The following is a 19,999-nucleotide window of genomic DNA, read 5'->3' on the forward strand; positions in this document are numbered from 1 at the left end:
TCGATTTGTCGACTTAGTTGGAACAAAAAGTCGAGTTCAACATTTATTTATTTATACATATGTATACAGTAAATTAATAAGCCATTTTAGCCAAAATAATATTACATAGTAATACAATAAACCTAATTGTAAAAACACGGTTTAAATATTAAAATACTATCAAATGGGCTTCCCAGCCGTAAAAGGAAAATAAGTAAGTCAAAATTAAAAAAATAGACAAATTAAATAAATTCAGGTAAGGATAATGATAACCAGAACAACGGGTTCGTAATTTTGCTCTGGGTGGAGGAAAACCTTCGTGCGTCATTGCCATTATCGCTTTTTGCTCTGCCTTCGAGAGTTTTACGTTTAAAACCGCATTGGACAAATGTGTGACATCAAATAGCTGTATATAGTTATGGTTTTTCGAAGTGCCCAAATAGACTACGCAAGCGGCTTATCAAACATACTTTTTTCATTCGCACACACACTACACAAACATTGCTCGTACAAACTCCGATTTTTTCACGTTTTTGTGGGCTTGCAAAGATATAGATGTCAATTTTTCTTAGAAATCTAAATTTGGTGAAAAATTTGTTATTAATGAATATAAACAATACAAACGGTTTGAAAAAAATTCAATATGTTTGTGTAAAAATCATTTTTTTAATTTTTATACAAACAAACAGCAAGCATTTGCACAAACACGAAACACCCTCATACACTACACAACAGTCTTGCTCAAACGTAAAATATTGGTATGTTTGTCAAGCCGCTTGTGTAGTCTATTTGGTCCTTAAGTTTTTAATTTTGATTATGAGTGTGTGCCAATCGGTAACAATTTACTTGAAAGTGTAAATTTTTGATAGATATGAGATGAATAAAATTTTACTAGCTCATAGGGCTATATAAATTTTTGACAAATGAAAAGAAAAATTTGAAAATACAAAAAATGAAATATTTTATAATTTTAGTTTATAATACATTTGTGATTGTAGAAATTTATTTTAATAATAAAAAAATCAATAAAAGTGTTTCATTTATTAAAATAAATGCAGATTTTCTTGTGAAATTAGTGACAATTGTATAAATTTAATGTAATCAAAAAAGATATCGTTTGGAACAGCAAAATGTAAAAATGTTCCCACCATAGGAAAATTACAATCCACCATAGAACTTTGTTATTATTTGGCACACGCTCTATGGTGGAAAACCAAATAAATTGGAGTTGGCGTTGTGATTCGGGCCAATATAGTCTTAGCTGCCAGCAATTCTTCCAATAACTTGTGATCCTGTGACAAAAGCCCTACTAAAAAAATCTAAATATCCTGTGGGGAACAAAGTGAGGATTCCTATACGAGGAGAAAAAGATGTTACATATAACAGATGGTCGACCAGCTTCAATTTTATAAAACTTTTATCAACTTTTCCTACAAAAAGTCGATTTATTGATTATTTGAATGTCGTTTTATAGAACCGTATTTTGTATAGTCGACAATTTCAAAATTATAAGTCGAAAAATCGATTTTTGAAAAATGGCAAAATGTTTAAATGTCGACTTTTTGTATCTACTACAGAACTCTATGATTTACTATGATAATATAGTCGGAAAGAGCTACCATATCTTTTCAACTGTTTCATATTTCAGTTGAAATATATCTGGTAAATAAAAATGAGTGCACATGTTTTGTAAATATTGTTTATTTTATACTTGAATAAGCTTAGTTGTAAAAATGGAAAGTTATTTATCAATTTTTCAAGGAATATTATCTACAGAAGGCACCTTTTTAGATATTTATCTGGATGGTTTGGATCATCATAGCAAATTTGGTATACAGGTAAAATTGGTATAATTACAATACATAAATATGTACCATTGAATAAGATAAAGATTATTTATTTTAGTCTAATGAAGGAGCTGAAATTGTGCAAAATATTAGTTCCTTATTGACTAAATCAACAACTCGTTCGCTTGGATTACGTTTACTTACTAAGTACATCGACCACTGTCCTATTGAGGTGTTTGAAAAGAAAGGTAATCTGTGGATAACATTGGTTTTAAAAGCGTGCAACAGTCAAGAATTGAATTGTGATGCTCTTATATTTGAAGTATTGGGTAATTATAGCTTTAAGTGCATATATTTTTATTATCTTACAAATCTTATAAAACCGTTTAGGTAAGATCATTAAAAGATCTCTCCATTCTCCCGATTTGGCAAAATCTTTTGCTAGTACTCATATAAGTAAGGTTTATGAAAATCTTACAAAAGTTTCACAGTTTCAAGTAAAATATGCCTTGAGTTGCATTGAGACATGTTTGCGCACATATCCTGGGTCGAGTGGTCCATCAAAGGGTGTTATAGAGCGTTTTTTGTGGAAAAATGTGGATCATCTTGATGGCGAAGTCGTACAAAATTGCGGCAAGTGTTTACACCTACTTCAACAAGTAAAAGGTGGAGGAGTGCAAGGAGTTAATCATAAAACACAGTGGAAAAACTATCAACTTCAACTTATGGGTGGTATTCACTCCGTATATAATGAAATGTTTTCCAACTGTGTAGAAATGTATGAAGAGAAAATAGAACAAATGAAATTGCCGTGGGAAGGAGAACAGCATAACTTTGACACTGAACCAGTAAAAAAGGCTGCGCAAATGTATACACGATGCCATAACATGATAAGATATCTTCTTATAGCATTAAGGTAACTTCTAGATTTTATATAAATGTACTGTTGTATCTATATTGTGTAATATGTATGATGAAATCTTTTATAGAGAACCCTTCCCTGTGGAAAAACCCATACTGGTAAAGAAAATATTAAACGTGGTTATCAGAGGCTTAGGTGTGAACTGCCTAATGCTAGAGCAAAATCCCATTGCCGATAATATTGCTCTTAGCATTCTTTTGCCGAAGCTACATGTTGATTTGTTTGAACTTCTTAAGGTCGCAGTGTTAATGTAAATTTAAAAAATATATTTTTTATCACTTTAATTAAATTTCACCTTTCTTTCAGATTACGTGGTCATCTGCGTCCTTATTCCGAACTCATATTAGGTCTCATAATTGACGCAATTAAATGGACGTCGTCTAAAAATGCACATGGCGATCAAAAAACTTTATTGTACGTATATTAATATTTAATTACTTTTTCATTGCAAATTACGAAAGCACTTTGTACTGCAAATCGTTAAAAAATTTTCATCATGTTAATATTAATTGGAAATAGTATGCAATATTTTTTCTTAAAATACAAATTTTAGATATATTGGTACTAATAATATATTAAAATCATAGTAGTTTCAGTTTCCTACCAGCGATTGAAAATCCTGACATCAGTATAATTTTTTAAAAATGGGTCGAAATGGGTCTCAAAAATTCCGAAATTTTAAGCTTATTAGGGTAAAAAATCTTAAAATCCAACCCACAAAATTATTTTTAGTGGGTTGGAGAGCCATATTATTTTCGTTTTTTTATAGAAATAGCTGTCAAAACTGTCGAAATTTTTAGTTTCTACAGAAAGATATTTAAAAAATAGTTTAGCATTTTGTTTGGTCCATTTCAGAATTTTTTAGAATTTTTTAGAATTTTTTGAAATTTATATGCCCCTTATAATAAAGTAAAAGTCGTTTTTCGGACCAGAAATACACTAACAAAAACTTTAATTATTTTTCACGTGATAGGCTCAAAATTACGCAATTTTTGAGACCCATTTCGAAAAGATTACAGATTTTTTTTTAACATATTGTAGTGAGATCAAGATTTTCAATCGCAGTTAGGCAAAAAAATTCAAAAAAATTGTTTTTTAATTTTCTCGAATTAAGAACATTAAAACTCATCGGTTGAGAGGTATTCCTCCCTAGTATACATTCATATATAAGTGTCAGTTCGTTTGTAATTTCTATAATATAATTTTCCGTCCCTATAAAGTATATATATTCTGGATCCTTATAGATGGCGGATAATTATGTCAGGCAAGCTTTCGAGAAGTTCCCCATTTAAAATCAGAAAAAAAGTCCATAAATAACGGAGATATGGGCGAAAATCCGAAAATGCTTTGTGTATTTTGTGGTTTGAGCTTTGTGTTTTGTGGTTTTATTTTTTGGTGTTTTGCTTCGTTTGGCTATTGTTTTGTTATTGCTAAAGTAATGGTAGAGGCGGGAAAAATAAAATCACAATCTACATATTTAGAGTAATATTTCCACCAAATTCAATTAAGATCAAACTTCACCTTTAAATATTTTGTAGCCATTTTTAAATTTTTAAAGGAGTAAAATCATTATGGGGTACATTGTTTAATATCGAAAAAAAAAAAATAAGCCGGTTGTGGAAATAGTTCCCTTACTTCAAAGTTTATGTCCGCAATATTTTTTCAAATTATATTCATAATTATGAGTGGTGCAATAGTGGTGCAAAGTGGTGCAATATTAGTTTTTTTATAATGTATCAACAGTATTAAGTGTGAAATTGAGTGCCATTGTTGCCTCGTCCCAAATAAGTTAGTTTTTTAATGAATAAGGTAACAGCAAGTTAGTTAGTAGCTCGTTTTCATTGTGAAAAGTAAGTTTATTTGTATGTATGTATATTTGTTTTTAAAAGTGATGATGGCGAAATCAATAATTAATATTTTTCTTTTTATTTAAGGGTTTTACGTAAACAAGTTTATGAAACCGTTTCATTGTGGTGTGAAATATTTAATAGTGGAAATCGCTGTGAAACTGTTGCTGAATACCTTTTTCAAGAGATTCTTAGTGATATTACTCCCACACAAAGTGAATTTACATTAAAGGTATGTTAAATATAAGCCCTATTCTGAATAAAATTGTTATTCAATTCAATTCAATCGCCATTATTTCTTAAGGACGATCAGGCTTGTGTTTGTTCCCAAGCTTTCGACAGAGACGAGTGAGACTCCAACTTCATATATAAAGGTATAGGTCGATTGGAGGGCTCTCTCCGAACCAATGTGGGATAACCTGGCATTTTGAGGGTTTATAAATACACCGCAAACAAATTACAGATTACATGATTACATGAAGAAGATTTTTTATTTTGATAAAATAATAAATAAGGCATTTTAAAATTTTAAATAGGCAAATGTTGCTATATAGTTTCAGTCACGTAAGTTTAGTATAGCCACCTAAAAGCCTTTCGGATTTCCTTAAGCATTTGTCAGTCTTTTCTGTTCGGTTATAATATTACCTTAGGCAGCCTATGTATACATTATAGTTACAAATATCTTGGTCCAAATAATAGCATTTGTTTACATACATATCGTCACCTGAAATGCAGAAGAGCATATCAACACTTTTAAAAACTTTCCAGGAGAGACAATAAACTAAATAAAATGAAAATATTACTGTTATGAAAATTACATTTTCTTACGTGTATTATAACATCAATAAACACATTATAATACAATAGTACCGCCAACCATTATCTATTGTTATGTTGCTTTTTAGGATTTTCTGACGAGTGCCAATGACTAATTTGTTGTTACGCCCTTTTGAATTTCATGTTAATAAAGTCGGTGTTTTTGACAATAGAGTTCTAAAAATTTACTACAACATGTATTTTGATGCAGTGGACCATTCACGGTTCACTTGTATGGGGAGCATAAAGAGATTTAGTAAATTCCTGAAATATAATACATATATGTATATAATATGAATTAAATTTTTGTAACATATGTATTTTTAGGTTTTAAGTGGTGCTCGAAAACATATGTCTAAAAAAGCAAGGCGTCAGCTTCACAATGCCCAAAATGAGAAATCCAATATGGCTCACACCCATTCTAATGACAGCAGTCGTAAAGGACATTTTTCAGAAGAGAGAAATAAGGAATTATGCATTGCTGCATTACGCTGTCTTCAACAAATTCTTTTATCAGTTTCGAATTTTATAAAACCTACTATATTAAAGGTAAGTAATCTTTATTTAAATCTCCACGATTCTCCAAGTTTGATGAATTTGGTAATAGAAAACGGTTTCATTGCTTATTTTTTCGATTATGAATACAATCGCATAAAACGAGCCATATGAACCAATTTAGTAATTCAGTACATGGAACTATTTAAAACAAATGAGTGTACAAATCTGCATTAAAAATTGTGCTTTTTTGATTCCAATTGTACCAAATACAATTCAAAATTAACATTCATTTGTATTAGCCCATAGATTTGTCTAGTCAAATAGTCCGTTTGGTCCCAGATTGGTCAATGGACTAGACAGTCTATTGCTAATAGACTAATATATTAAGTAGACAATAGAGTATTCTAAAACTAGACAATAGACTACTCTATATACTATATACTACTATAGGTTAGATATCAGAGTAGTGTATTAACTAGTTTATAGAATAGAATGTATGAATATTAGTCCAATGACATATTCGAGTAATCTATAAACTAGATAATAGAATAGTCTATAGACTAGACTCTAAAGACTAGATAATAAATATAGTCGGTAAATAATTCAGAGACTAGCCCCTAGACTAATTAACAGTAACTATACCATTTGTATTCGCTTTCGCATTTGAATACGCAAAAAATAAAATTAATTATTCGTTTTCGCATTTTCATCCGCTAAACTCGCATTCGCAACATCCCTATTTATAGACTACATAATAGAAAAGTCATTAGATTAGTCCAAAGTCTAGTAAAAAGTACTTTAAACGTTATTCAAAATAAGATCATTCAAAGATCATTAAAATTATTTAAAATTTTCGCTTCCACATAAAAAAAGGCAAAATATTTGCATTGTCTATTCTATAGTACGAATAGAAGCACAATGTTTCTATTCGATAGTACGAATGACGAGCAGGAAAAGAATTTGTATACAAGTATTTAGTATTAATAAAAACATAGGACTTGGGGATTAATCCTTAGTATATAAATAATATATTAGACCTATTGTGTAAACACCATTTACGAAAAATTTTAAAAACCATAATATGCATATTTTTTAAAATCGGAACAAATTTTTGGGTTTAGATAGATTGAAATAAATTTAAAAGGCCACCGCTATCAGTTTTCTAGTGCTTTGCGTTTTTAGAATTTTTACTGAAACATAATATAAATAATATATATCAAGAATTCCAGAAAAGAACACAGAAAAACTGACAATTTCTTCAATTTCCTTCATATTATCAATATATGTTCTTTATGCAGAAGAAGAAGGGTGATACTCATCCCATATATAGTTTAAGATATCTTCTTAATCGCAAAATAACTGTAGAGGAACCCATTAAATGCAGAGGTCCTCCTCAATGCCTAAATTGCCAAGAGTTCGGTCACACCAGAACTTTCTGCAAATTACCATCTGTTTGTGTGAGATGCGGAGACATCCATAAAAGCCAAGATTGTCCCCACCCAATAACAGATAACAATAAAAGAAAATGCAGTAACTGTGGTCAAAATCACACTGCTAACTATCGCGGATGTCCAGTATATATACACATGCAACAATTAAATAAGGCCAGAAGACCTTTATATGCTCAATATAAAGCTTCTAACTTCCCAAGTCTTCCTAATACTTCTAGTGCTCAATATAGAAGCATCACAAATAAAAGCAATCAGAATAAATCGAGGGTTCCGTTACCCAAAGTAATGCAAAACAAACTTCTAGTGCCCAATATAGAAGTCTTACAAATAAAAATAATGAAAATCTGCAAACAAATAATGAAAATAATACCACGTTATTTTCATATGCACATGCATTAAAAGAGGGTGTACCCGCACCCGAAACAAATTCTCAAAGCTCTATTGAGAATTTAATTCAAACCATGAACAACAATTAATGCAGAATCGAAGCATGCTCATGCAGATCCTGCTAAATAAGAAATGAATTCCCTAAGAATTTGTTTTTGGAATGCTAACGGCCTTAGCCAACACAAGAATGAAGTTGAACATTTCCTGCTACTTCAGGAAATTGACGTACTACTCGTCTCTGAAACACACTTTACCCTAAAGAATTGTTTCAGAATTAACGGATTTATTTCAGTGATCCCTTCATGGACCTCTCGTCAGACCACTCAGACCACTACAGTTTCAACGTTATTAGAAACCCCAAATAAATTGGGAAAACTATTGTTCTTGTTTCCCTAACAAGATGACGAACTGGTTAAAGTATAAAATGTATGTCAGCTCACACTTGCCACAAAACATTTCATTGAAAAATGACCATGAAATACAATCCGCTGTCGATATATTTACGGATATCTTACAAGATGCTGTCAAAGTTTCTACACCCCCAGTCACCTTGGGATACTACAAAAATTCGAAATGTCCTAGGAACATTGAGTCTCTAATTAAAGAAAAGAGAACACTCAGGCGTCAATGGCAACAATCGCGATCTCCAAACATAAAGGTTAAACATAATCAGTGACAAAGAAGACTTCACATCGCCTTAAAAAATAATAAGGAATCTAATCTGAACAATTATCTCAAAAACTTAGACCCTACTAAGAAAACAGAATATAGTCTCTGGAAAGCTGTTAAACATATGCAATGCCCTATTGCATATGAGTCACCCATACGCCTCCAGAATGGTCAATGGGCAAAAAATACGTCAGAAAAACTTGAAGCATTCGCCAATCACTTGGAGAATGTGTTTACTGAAAATGATACAGATTCTTCTATTAGTGCTAACATTATAAATAATGTGGTTCCACGCCCAATAAAATTCCGATTCTCTACCGTGAAGACGACAATCAAAGGTCTAAAGGCAGGAAAATCACCTGGTATAGATAAAATTACTACCAAGATGATAAGTAACCTGCCCAATTCAGCGCTGAGAATTATTTTGTTCATCTTTAACTCGATGCTACGTATTGGATATTTCCCTACCTCATGGAAAGTATTCGAAATTGTTATGATACCAAAACCGGGAAAAGATGTCACTCAAGTGACATCATTCCGTCCCATTAGCCTGTTGTCTATATTCTCAAAACTTTTTGAAAAGTTATTGCTTGAAAGCCTTATACCACACCTTAACGATAATTGCATTATTCCCGACCATCAGTTTGGTTTCAGAAGAAAGCACAGCAGTATCGAACAGGTTCATCGAATAACTACTCTTATTCGGAAGGCCTTCGAGAGCAAGCAATATTGCTCAGCATTATTCATAGATATTTCTCAAGCTTTCGATAAAGTCTGGCACGATGGACTAATACACAAAATTATCACATTACTACCTGCGAATGATCACAAACTGCTTAAAAATTATATATATGAAAGATCTTTTCAAATCAGATCTAAAGATGTGATCTCTTCACATCGAAAAATATCTGCAGGAGTACCCCAGGGGAGTATTCTAGGTCCGTTCCTATATATTTTATATACTGCAGATATGCCAACGAGCGCACTGACTCACACATCTGCATTTGTGGATGATACCGCTTTTGTAAGCATACATGATAACCCTTCAGTAGCTTCTGAACAACTCCAGCTTCACATCGGCGAATTGGAAAAGTGGCTGGACAAATGGAAAATAAAGGTCAATGCAACAAAATGTACTCACGTTACATTTACTTTAAGACGAGAAAATTGTCCTCCCGTACAGATAAACAATATAAAAATTCCTGAACAAAGCCATGTGAGATATCTTGGTATCCACCTTGATCGCAGCTTAACATGGACTCACCACATTGAAGCCAAGGTTACACAAATAAAATTAAAGTCAGCTCAAATGTGCTGGCTAATTGGACCACGGTCAGCTCTAGACTTGGAATACAAAGTGCTTTTGTACAAAACAGTTATAAAACCGATATGGCTATACGGCATTCAACTGTGGGGAATAGCCTCCACATCTAATGTTGAAAAATTACAAAGAAAGCAGTCAGCACTGTTAAAGTCAATAACAGGTGCTCCGTGGTACATTCGCAATAGTAATATTCATAGGGATCTCAATGTCCCCATAATACGCGAGGAGATCAAATTCTCTTGTTTAACCTACTTGTCGAAACTAATGGATCACCCAAATCCCCTTGCCAGGGAGTTGCTGTCATTTGAGGGTCATAGACGACTGAGAAGAACGGAAACATTGGATTTTGCCAGATAATCAAATTAGCGAGAACTTTGGTTGAAATTGCATTGGCAATAACAACGTTAGTTATAATTTAGGTTAAGATTTTAATACTTATTGTAAATTTCTACATAAGAAAGATTCAATGAAAAATAAATAAAATTAAAAAAAAAAATTTTTAATTTAACTCGAAAACACCTCAGCTTCAGTATTATTTCCAAATAAAAACCGCTCTGAACTGTTTAAATTTGCCAAAATATGCTTCTTGCATATTATGTTCGCAGTAAATGAGCGATTAAAATAAAACTATATATTTTTTTCAAATAAGTTAAAGAGTTTCTTATCGTGCTTATTATGTTCGCAGTAAATGAGCGATTAAAATAAAACTATATATTTTTTTCAAATAAGTTAAAGAGTTTCTTATCGTGCTAACCCCAATTTTTAAATAAATTCACTGTAATGTATTGATGGTGGGGAAGCTAGTTCCTATGCGCATTTCGCCGGTTGCTTAAGCCAGCTCATCAGGAAACCTTTCCCAATATTTTAGGAAAACTAGAAATGTCTTATGAAAGAATTATTTTAAACTCAATAAGAATTCAAAACGCATCTTTCACAAAACATTAAAGTTTTGACAAAACACCAACAATAACAGTGAGTTTATTTTTTCTTACATTCCTTTCTACACTTGGATGGTTGTTTTCCAACTCTAAATGCAGTTGTAAGGGAAAAAAATAAAAACAAAATAAACAACTTCCATTTTGTTGTTTATAAAAACAACAGAATAGGGTATTCAGTTTTAAATGCACGGGCACTTGCAAATTTAATTTAAAAATTGATTTTGGGATTTTTATTATTTTTTCAAATAAGTTAAAGAGTTTCTTATCGTGCTTTCAACCCCAATTTTTAAATAAATTCACTGTAATGTATTGATGGTGGGGAAGCTAGTTCCTATGCGGATTGCTTGCAATCAAAAAATATAAACTTTCTTTTTAATTTTTTTTTAATTTTCTATATTTTCAATATTGAGTGCTTGTAACTTTTAGATAAAAGCGCGCATGATCTTGAATTTTTGAACTTTAAAGATACACACTCCAGAATATACAATTTAACATCCAAAGTAATCAAAATATGAAACTTTTGTAATTATTATACTATGTATTGCAATTATGTGTATTTGGAATAAAAATGGACGGGGTCATAAAGTGGGAATGGCAGTTCTTATTATTGACTATTTTTTAATTAATTAGAAATAAATATGGGTGGAATCGGAATAGTGTGTATCTTCTATTAAAATTAGTACTTTTAACCCTTTCCGTGGTTTTGTCGAATATATTCGACATTACAATAGACTCTGTTTTTTTTTAGCATTTTTTGGGTATAATATTTAACTTTAGTTTTAATTTTTTTCTTTTAGATGAAAATGAAGACTTTATTATATTTATAATTGAGATTTTGAAAGATCTTCCGTATTTTAAAAGTATTTAAAAATTAGATTTTAAGAAATTGTCACTTATGACTACTTTTTAAAAAGTGCTTTTTAACAACGTTTAAAAAACAGCTTCATTTAATGACAAAAAAAATGTATTTTAGTAGATCGGACTATACAGATTTAAATTGTATTGTATTGAAATAAGTTTAATAAGACATTCTACAAAAAAATCATAAAAAATATTGGTGGTACTTTTTGGAGACTGTTTTTCGAATGTCGAATATATTCGATATTTAACTTTGACCTTCTATAACTCACTAGGGAAAACTGAAATTCAAAAAATTTTCCCGGATTCAGCATACTCAAATTATCTTAAATATGTATAAGTTTTCAAGTTTTTTTCTAGACATAAATTATTTTTGACCCTGAAAGGGTTAATTAATATCTAGAATAAATCTTGTCCCAAAATTGTACTCGAGTAATTTCATTTTCATTTTACGTAATTTATATAAAAATTAGCGGAATTAAAATAGTGAGAGTGGCACTTCCTAAATATTAGCGCAATATATACACTGAAACTAATCCATGCTTTTTCGTAATATATACGAAAATTTCGTGTACAATACGAAATATTATTTACTCAACCCCTATTCTAATTTTACGAAAGTACGAAAACCTATCGTATTATCTTTTCTCGTATGTATTAAGGAAACTTTGTTTTATTTTAAAACAATAATTTCGTTAAGGCATGCGATATTTAACGAAAGTCGAATTTTTTCGTAACAAAATTAGTTAGTAATATACATATAATTATTTTGCATTATACTAAAATATTTCGTACAATTTCGTATATATTACGAAAGAATTTCGTGGTGCGAAACCACTAAGCATTTCGTACAATGTACGACATTTTTAGGCATGGATTATTTTCAGTTTAGTGGGTGTGGCGTTTCACTTGAAAAGTAACTTTTTATTATTAGCAAGTAAGAGTGCTATATCGTCAGTATATTATTGGTTTGACCCATACGCCAAACACTTGTTATTGAAAAAAACGAATAAGAAGGTTTAGATAAACTTTTCTCAAAATTTACGTGATAGATTTTTTTTTAATTTTCACACTTGATTTTGACATATGTTTTGAACAAAATTATAGATTTACACACCGTTATGTAAAATTGAAAAAAGTTATTAAGATTTTATTTTTGTTTTCCCTTTTTAGAGTCTATATCCATACAAAATGATTATTTTTTTATGACCACCATCGAAAAAGATCCGAACGAAAACAGCTAGAAGGCTGAAATTTTTCACAAATATTTTTTATTGATGTAGGTTGCTTGGTATTGAAAATGGACAGTATCGGACAACAATTTCACCCATAGCCCCATATACATACATAAGTGTCCGCCCAGAATACAGTTTAAATAGTCAAACCTGGCTTAGAAATACCAGTATAGCGATGAAATTCAACAAAAACTAGTTTTATAGAAAGCACAAACACTACCAAATTTTATGAGGATTGGCCCATAAGTGACCCTACCCCTCATATATAGTCTCCATCAAAAATGACTTTAACTATAGGCTTAAAAATGTCATTATAATGATGAAAATCGAAATAAGAACGTTCTATAGTAACCAAAATGTTTCAACCAAATGGTTTGAATATTGGTCTATATCTCTTTCCCGTATGTACCTATATGGGACACCGGTGTCCCAAGATTTTTTTTAATTTTTCTTGATGCAGAGCGTAATTTTGAGTTCACAGCTACAGTAAATAGTTATTTCCATAGAAAATTAAGTTCTTTTTTAGAAATTGATGGCACCGCAAACTAAAATGATAATCTCCTTCGATAAGTATTCCAAAAACCTAAAAATATTAGTTACCTATTTCTATATCCCATAATACATTCGAAATCTGCTATGTTGGATGAACATTCTGATGGTGTTTTTATAGATAGTAAATCTTCATCAAACATCCTAATGGCATGGAACTATAACAAAATATCAGACAAATAATTAAATACTACTTAATTAATAATTTCTTCGGAAAAAAACGGAGCTGGTGATGAAAATTGCATTTTTTTATTCGGCACTCAAATTATTTATGAATTGTTGTTGTTTATGTGCAAAATTTTCACTAAATTTGTAAGATGGGGTTACCAGACCAGCACATATTTTATATGTATACAAAAACTGTCAAATTATGTATGCTGAAAAATAACAATCAGTGTAATAGATCTGTCAAAATCCATATACAAATAATGTAAACAAGAGTTTTAAAAACACCTTGTTATGTGTGCTTTTATCTACGTTTTTGTTATGGCAGTGAAGCAAAACAATAGTGATTAATTTGTTTTTAATTTTTGTATGAAAATTGTGGTCTATACGCCAAACAGTGGCATATGGAGCAAAACAATATTTATTTAGTGTCTAAAAAGTTAACACCCGATATCTCGGAAATCGTATCAAATATTGGAAAGAGGATGTCCAAATTATATACAATCCACTCCTAACTCAATTTTTGTAAAAATGGTCGATGGGTCAAACCAATAATATACTGACGATATGTGAATCTTATACATTATGGCATTTTTAATTCTTTAAAGTTTTTTTAACATTTACTTTTTTTAATTAAAAAAAATACGCATTTTATAAATTGCATCACGCCTAGGGTTTCCAAATTATCGACGTTTTTTGATTCCCGGAAATCGGGAGAAAAATATTCACATTTCCGGGATCTCGGGAATTCCCGATAAAATAAAAAATAATTTAAAAATGGTTTACGCGATGTTTTATTGAATTTTATTTTTAACATATCAGGCAACTTAGAAATATCCCAGCAAAATCTTTGCTTACAATGATTACCATTAAGTTCTTTATTAATGACTTATACCCAATTTACACTACACCGAAATTCAGAAGATTTCAATCGAAAGCTTTCTTTAAATCTAGACCGTTTACACGTATTTTTGACATTTAGGAAGATTTTATTTTTTCTAATATTTCTCCAAGTTGTGTTTGATATGAAAAATTCGAAGGAAATATGGAAAATTTACTTGAATTTCATTTAGAATAAAAAATAGATATTTAAATATTACATTATCTTCTATTTAAAATTAACTTTTCATTATGTTTTCCAATTTATTCAAATTTGATTTTTCTTGTTTGATTTTTCTTTGTTTGTTTTATTTTTCTCTTTTTTCTTGTGCAGCGTCGTATTTTTTAGTATTATGTATTTAGGAAAAAACAGAGTTTTCTTTTTATTTTTACTAGATTTTGAGTCGATTTTGGCAAAGGCTACTAATGAAGTAGATTTTGTTTTGTATTTGAAATCTAGTTAAAATTAACTAGACTTGCTTGAAATCTCATAAGTACTAGATTTCGCTGTAGTGTAAATGGGGTATTATTTTGTAGGTAAAGTAAAAAAAATCAAAACAAAGAAACAAACAAAAAATAAAACAGTTACTTTTTCTTTTCTTCCTATTTTGTGCAAATGTATATTTTTAGACGAACAGATAATAAAATATTTTTTTTTAAATATTATTTTTTTATATTTTTTTTTTTAAACTAGCATTTTTTCAAAAAACTCCCATTTGTTTTTGCTCAGAAGAAACCTTAGACAATTTCCTTTAAGAGCTTTATAGTCCAAATTGGGATGCGAGTGGGATATCTTTAAAAAAAAAATTATTTTTTTTTTATCTTAAGAATAAGATTTTTTCAATATATGGCTCTTAATTTTCCCCTATTTTTTCAAAAAGCTATGTTTTTAAGTTAAAATATTATTTTTTTTTTTTTACATATGCCCCTTGCATCCCACTAATTGACCACAAAGCTCTTATATAAAATCAGGGTTGGCAATAGTTTTGAAGCAGTGAAAAGATAAGGGTATCGGTTTTTGGATTACTTCGGTAACGTTATTTTAGCGGTAATAGAAGTGAGATAAAAAGGTATTTTAAAGGAAAAAAGAAAAGGGTATTTAAAGAAAAAAAAAGAAAAAATTATTTAAACATGATATAAAATAACGGTGATTCGGTAACGATATTTTAGAGATAACGGTAGTAGAGCCGAGGAAACGATAGATAAGCTTTATTTAAATAAAGTAAATAAAATACTTTATTATTATTTTTTTTAAATACATACATATGAGTATGTCTGTATTGAAGCGCCCGCGGGCAACTTTTTGAAGGAATACCTGTCCGATTTTAAATAGGAAACTTCTCGAAAGTATGAGTGATAGAATATTGAAGATTTAGATCTCAAAGATATCTGGGGGGTCTTCTGAAAATTGATTTCAACAGAGAGACAGGCAGACGACAAAGAGAAAGACAGACGGACATGGCTTAAAAAAAATGTGGGTGTGCTGTGTCAATTACATGCAACAGTTTCATTTGTCCTGTGAGTTTGGTCGCGGCCACTTTACAATAGGTTTGTAAAATACGAGTTAATAGAATAAAAAAATATTTTTTTAATTAGTATTTTACATCTGACATACAATTTAAATTGCCTTTAACTATGTTGGAAGCTACATATGTAATGTGTAATGTTATTAATATTATTCCATTGATTTATACATATTACACAAATTTCCTAATAAAACATACATATATTTTCTTATTACAGATGATGCATACAAGTATATCACAAATCTGTGCTATACTTTATGAACTTCCCCCTAAAACTACGTGCTTGTATAATAATAAGGATTGTCGTATAGAAATCTATAATACACTTTATGCTATACTTATGACTCCACATTACTTATGTCCACCACCAACTGATATGGCTTTAACAATTATTCAGACAGCTTACGCACGAGATGATAGTCTTAAAGTTCGAAACCGATGTTGTTTTATATTACAAAATGTAGAAAAAATAATTCATCCACAAAAAGAAAGTTTACTTTTTACAATCGAAGCGAGAGATATACGCAATACATTCATCAAAATGGGCCAAGAGAGTTTACTACAAGAATTTAGATATGATTTCAACAACTCATCTAATAATAATAGTGATGTTTTAGAATTAAACGAAACTACAAGTTCGGAATTTATAAATACATCAGTAAATAATCATGTACATGATGATAATGCACAAGATGATTTAGAGTATAAAAACAAAAGTCAGACAAATGTCGACATAATTTCTACAAACACTCAAACACTTCAAAATCATAACGTGAATGAAGAAGATCCACTTAAGGATCAACCTAATGAAGATTATGAATTGGAAGTTACTATGGATCAAGTGAATAGTAATGATTCTTTGCCCAGAGCAATTAATAATTCAAATATTGTCGAAAATATAAGTAAATCTCAAGATGAACTAACCATTAATGACGATACTAATATTGCCACACTGTGTGTCGAAGAGTCAAACTGCGATCTTATTAGTGATGAACCAACTTCGAAAAAGCAAAAACTTGATAATGAAAATGAGGAAAAAAATGAATTACAAACTGTTCAAACTGAAATTATCAGCAACAATGTTAGCATAATGGATAATGAAGATGACTTACTAGCTGATATTGCATCGCAGTTTGTGGATGAATTAAATTAATAATTTTTGAATTAAAAGGAAAAACTATTTTTATTAAAATAAAAAATTTTTAATAAATAATAAAATAATAATGCATAAAATATATATTTAATTATTAATTTTTATAACATTTATCATTTATCACCATTTCAAAGGTAGCACTAAGTGCATTTTTTTTGCTTTCTGTGGAAGCAAAGCTCTAAAAGAATTCATTCCCTAATTATTTTTTTGAAATTGAGTTATATTTTAAAGAATTAACAATTCTTCAAACGCATTCCCTTTGATTTAATTCCTAGAATTAATTCTTAAAGCTTTCGATGTAGTTGAATTAATTCTCTAATGAATTAATTCCTATAGAATGTTAAATTCCTTCTGAATAAATTAATTTTGTTTGCATTCAATCTGTTACAAATTGAATTAAAATAAATTTCAACAATTCCTATTGATTTTTAAATTCCCTCTGAATGATATAAATTTTGTTTGAATTCAATCTATTACAAATTGAATTTAAAAATTTTTCAACCATTTAATTTGAAATAGATTGAATGAAAGTTTTGTTTTATAATTCAAAAGCATTCTGTATATTAAAAATTGAATTACAATTTTTTCCTTTCATTCAATTTGTAATAGAAGGAATTAAACAAATATGAATGATCATTCAATTGAATTCATTCCTATAAAGAATGAATTCTCTTAGGAATTAATTCAATGGAATATAAAGCCAAGAAATTCAGCTTTAGAATTTAAATTCAAAGAATGATTTTAAAGAATGGTACATTCAAAAATTTAAAGCCGAAGAATCGAAAATAATTATATTTTTTAATTATGAAGATATCCCAGCAAAAAAAGTGAGGAAAAAGAAGTAGAATTTTAACCACAAATAACATACTTGAAGTACTTCCAATTTTGCTGAAAACCCTATGAATTTTACATTAGCGTGTCATTGGAGGGATGTTCTTCAATTTTGACAACTTTGAACTATATCTAATCTTATTTTTAGAAGCAGTAAAAATTCGATATTTGGATGTCAAAAATAAACCACATTCTTTCATTGGCATGCTTATGTAAATTCTCTGGTTTGATGTACTGTAGTGTGATTTACTTCGAATATATTATTTGTAGTGGGTTTTCTACATCTCTATCCTCACTTTTAACTGGGGTTTCATTTGTAAGGAAATATTTGGTTTATAAAAGTGAAAAATATGTAATCGCATTTTTGGATGTGATTAAGATGTCGTTTGTAAAGGATGACATCAACTATTATTTGCTGTGATTTTTTTCTTACATTTTTATGAGTTAAAAATCGTATTTTTGAGATTTTGTATTAAATGTGTTTATTTCTCTTATTAATGTTAATATGTACTATTTAAGTCAAATTAGTTGTGTAATATGTACTAAAATTTTACTTCCAAAAAAGGACATAAAAAAGGTATTTTTCATGGACCGTAACAGTTATAAGTTATACCAAAAAAGTTAATTTATAACAGTTATTTTGTGACTTTAAAATTAAAAATTCATCTGAAAAAGTTATTTTTCAACCTAAAAATAAAAATTCAAATGAAACTTTTAAAAAAAGAGTTTTATTTTTCCGTCATAAAATAAAAATTATTTAATTTAATTTTAATTATTTCATCTTCAATAATAATGCCTTCCGAAGAAATTAAAAAAGCTTGTGTTCATACATAAAAGAAAAATTACCATTTGCCGTTTTTGATTCAGATGTTTTCAACGACAGTACAAATCAACTATTTAATGGACTTGGTCAGATATACTCAATAAAATAAGAGACTGAAAAAATATATAAAAACATTGTTTAATTTTTTGACTGGGAAAACAAAACTCCCCAAATGAGTGTTATTTTCTGATGGAAAAAATAAAACTTTGAGGAGTTGTTATTTTATGACGGAAAAATAAAACTCATTTTTTAACTGTTTCAATCAGACTTTTATTTTTGCGTTAAAAAATAACTGTTATTTGTAGATATATATATTCTGAAAAAGCACTTCAATACGATTATATTGGTATATAATAGTATAGGTCTACGTTGACTCGAATATAGAGATTTTTTGAGTTAAAAATTTCAGAATAACTGTTATTTACAGTCCCTGGTATTTTTCAATACTTCCATGGAGTAAATTTTACTTCTTTAAATAAAATAAAAAAATAAGAAATGAAATGGAAAATCATTACATAATTAATTATCCTGCATAAAATAAACATTTAATTATTCATTTTAATAACATTTATCAACTTCAAAAGTAGCACTCTGTGAATTTTTTTACCTCCTGCAGAAGTGATATTTAATGACTTCCAAAGAAGTGAAAATAATTCTATTTTCTCAGTGCTGAAGATATATTTTTATTGTCTTAAATTTTTATGACTTAAAAAATGTTATTTTTTAGATTATGTATTAAATGTGTCAAATTAGTTGTATTCTATAATACTGGAATTTCACTTCCAAATAACTTCCAAATTTTTGTCCAATTTTTAAACCATGGACAATAGGGCGGTATTGTCAATTATAGACCGATTGTCGTAAAATTTGGTAGATAGATTTCGGTTCGTATAACACTTGTTTGTTTCGAATTTCATCATTGTACTCATATTTTTAGTTCAGTAATAAGCCTTAAAGTAAATTTGTGAAGGTCTGAATGATTGAATTGAAAAGTAACTCATTATTTTCTAGGGGAAGTTTATCAGTTTTTTCCTCCCAGCTATAGCTATATAGTAACTATTGTCTACCACCTGGGAATATTGTATTTTCCGGGACCAAAAACGGAAAATAAAAAAGTAAAAGTTACGGTGCAGGGTATAAATAATCCAGTACCGGCGGTAAATATTGATCTGCTTGCGTGTCGTCGTCATCCTGGATACATTGACCTCCGTGGCGGACAATGCGTCAAGTGTACAGCATACCATTGGCAAAAACACAGAGGTGAAAGAGAAGGATGTACTCGGACAGACCTCTAAGCTTTTTTAAATATAGGTGAGGGTTCCGACTATGAATCCTCAGATGATAATAACAACACCATTACAG

At 29.6% G+C, this 19,999-nt stretch overlaps 1 protein-coding gene across 1 annotated transcript; it reads left to right on the forward strand.

The window, feature by feature from the left end:
- Nucleotides 1-1,603: 1,603 nt before the first annotated feature.
- On the forward strand, nucleotides 1,604-17,065 carry LOC119604574 (proline-, glutamic acid- and leucine-rich protein 1). Its single transcript, XM_037957269.1, has 8 exons — nucleotides 1,604-1,817; nucleotides 1,885-2,095; nucleotides 2,157-2,682; nucleotides 2,756-2,938; nucleotides 2,995-3,102; nucleotides 4,623-4,767; nucleotides 5,679-5,900; nucleotides 16,048-17,065. Exons 1-8 carry the CDS (start codon nucleotides 1,713-1,715, stop codon nucleotides 16,981-16,983), a joined length of 2,436 nt encoding a protein of 811 aa, XP_037813197.1. The 5' UTR covers nucleotides 1,604-1,712; the 3' UTR covers nucleotides 16,984-17,065.
- The last annotated feature ends 2,934 nt before the right edge of the window (nucleotides 17,066-19,999 follow it).

The sequence above is a fragment of the Lucilia sericata genome, unplaced genomic scaffold, assembly GCF_015586225.1.
Source record: "Lucilia sericata isolate MDLA Ls3-8-SP2 unplaced genomic scaffold, ASM1558622v1 Contig000405F_arrow, whole genome shotgun sequence".
Lineage (NCBI taxonomy): Eukaryota > Metazoa > Arthropoda > Insecta > Diptera > Calliphoridae > Lucilia > Lucilia sericata.

What these genes read in the sequence shown, in the direction of transcription:
- LOC119604574 (XM_037957269.1), top strand. Translation starts at nt 1,713, where the DNA reads ATGGAAAGTTATTTATCAATTTTTCAAGGAATATTATCTACAGAAGGC. An exon ending in TCTTATATTTGAAGTATTGG is followed by an intron (nt 2,096 to 2,156) that starts GTAATTATAGCT and finishes AAAACCGTTTAG; the next exon opens with GTAAGATCATTAAAAGATCT. An exon ending in TATCTTCTTATAGCATTAAG is followed by an intron (nt 2,683 to 2,755) that starts GTAACTTCTAGA and finishes AATCTTTTATAG; the next exon opens with AGAACCCTTCCCTGTGGAAA.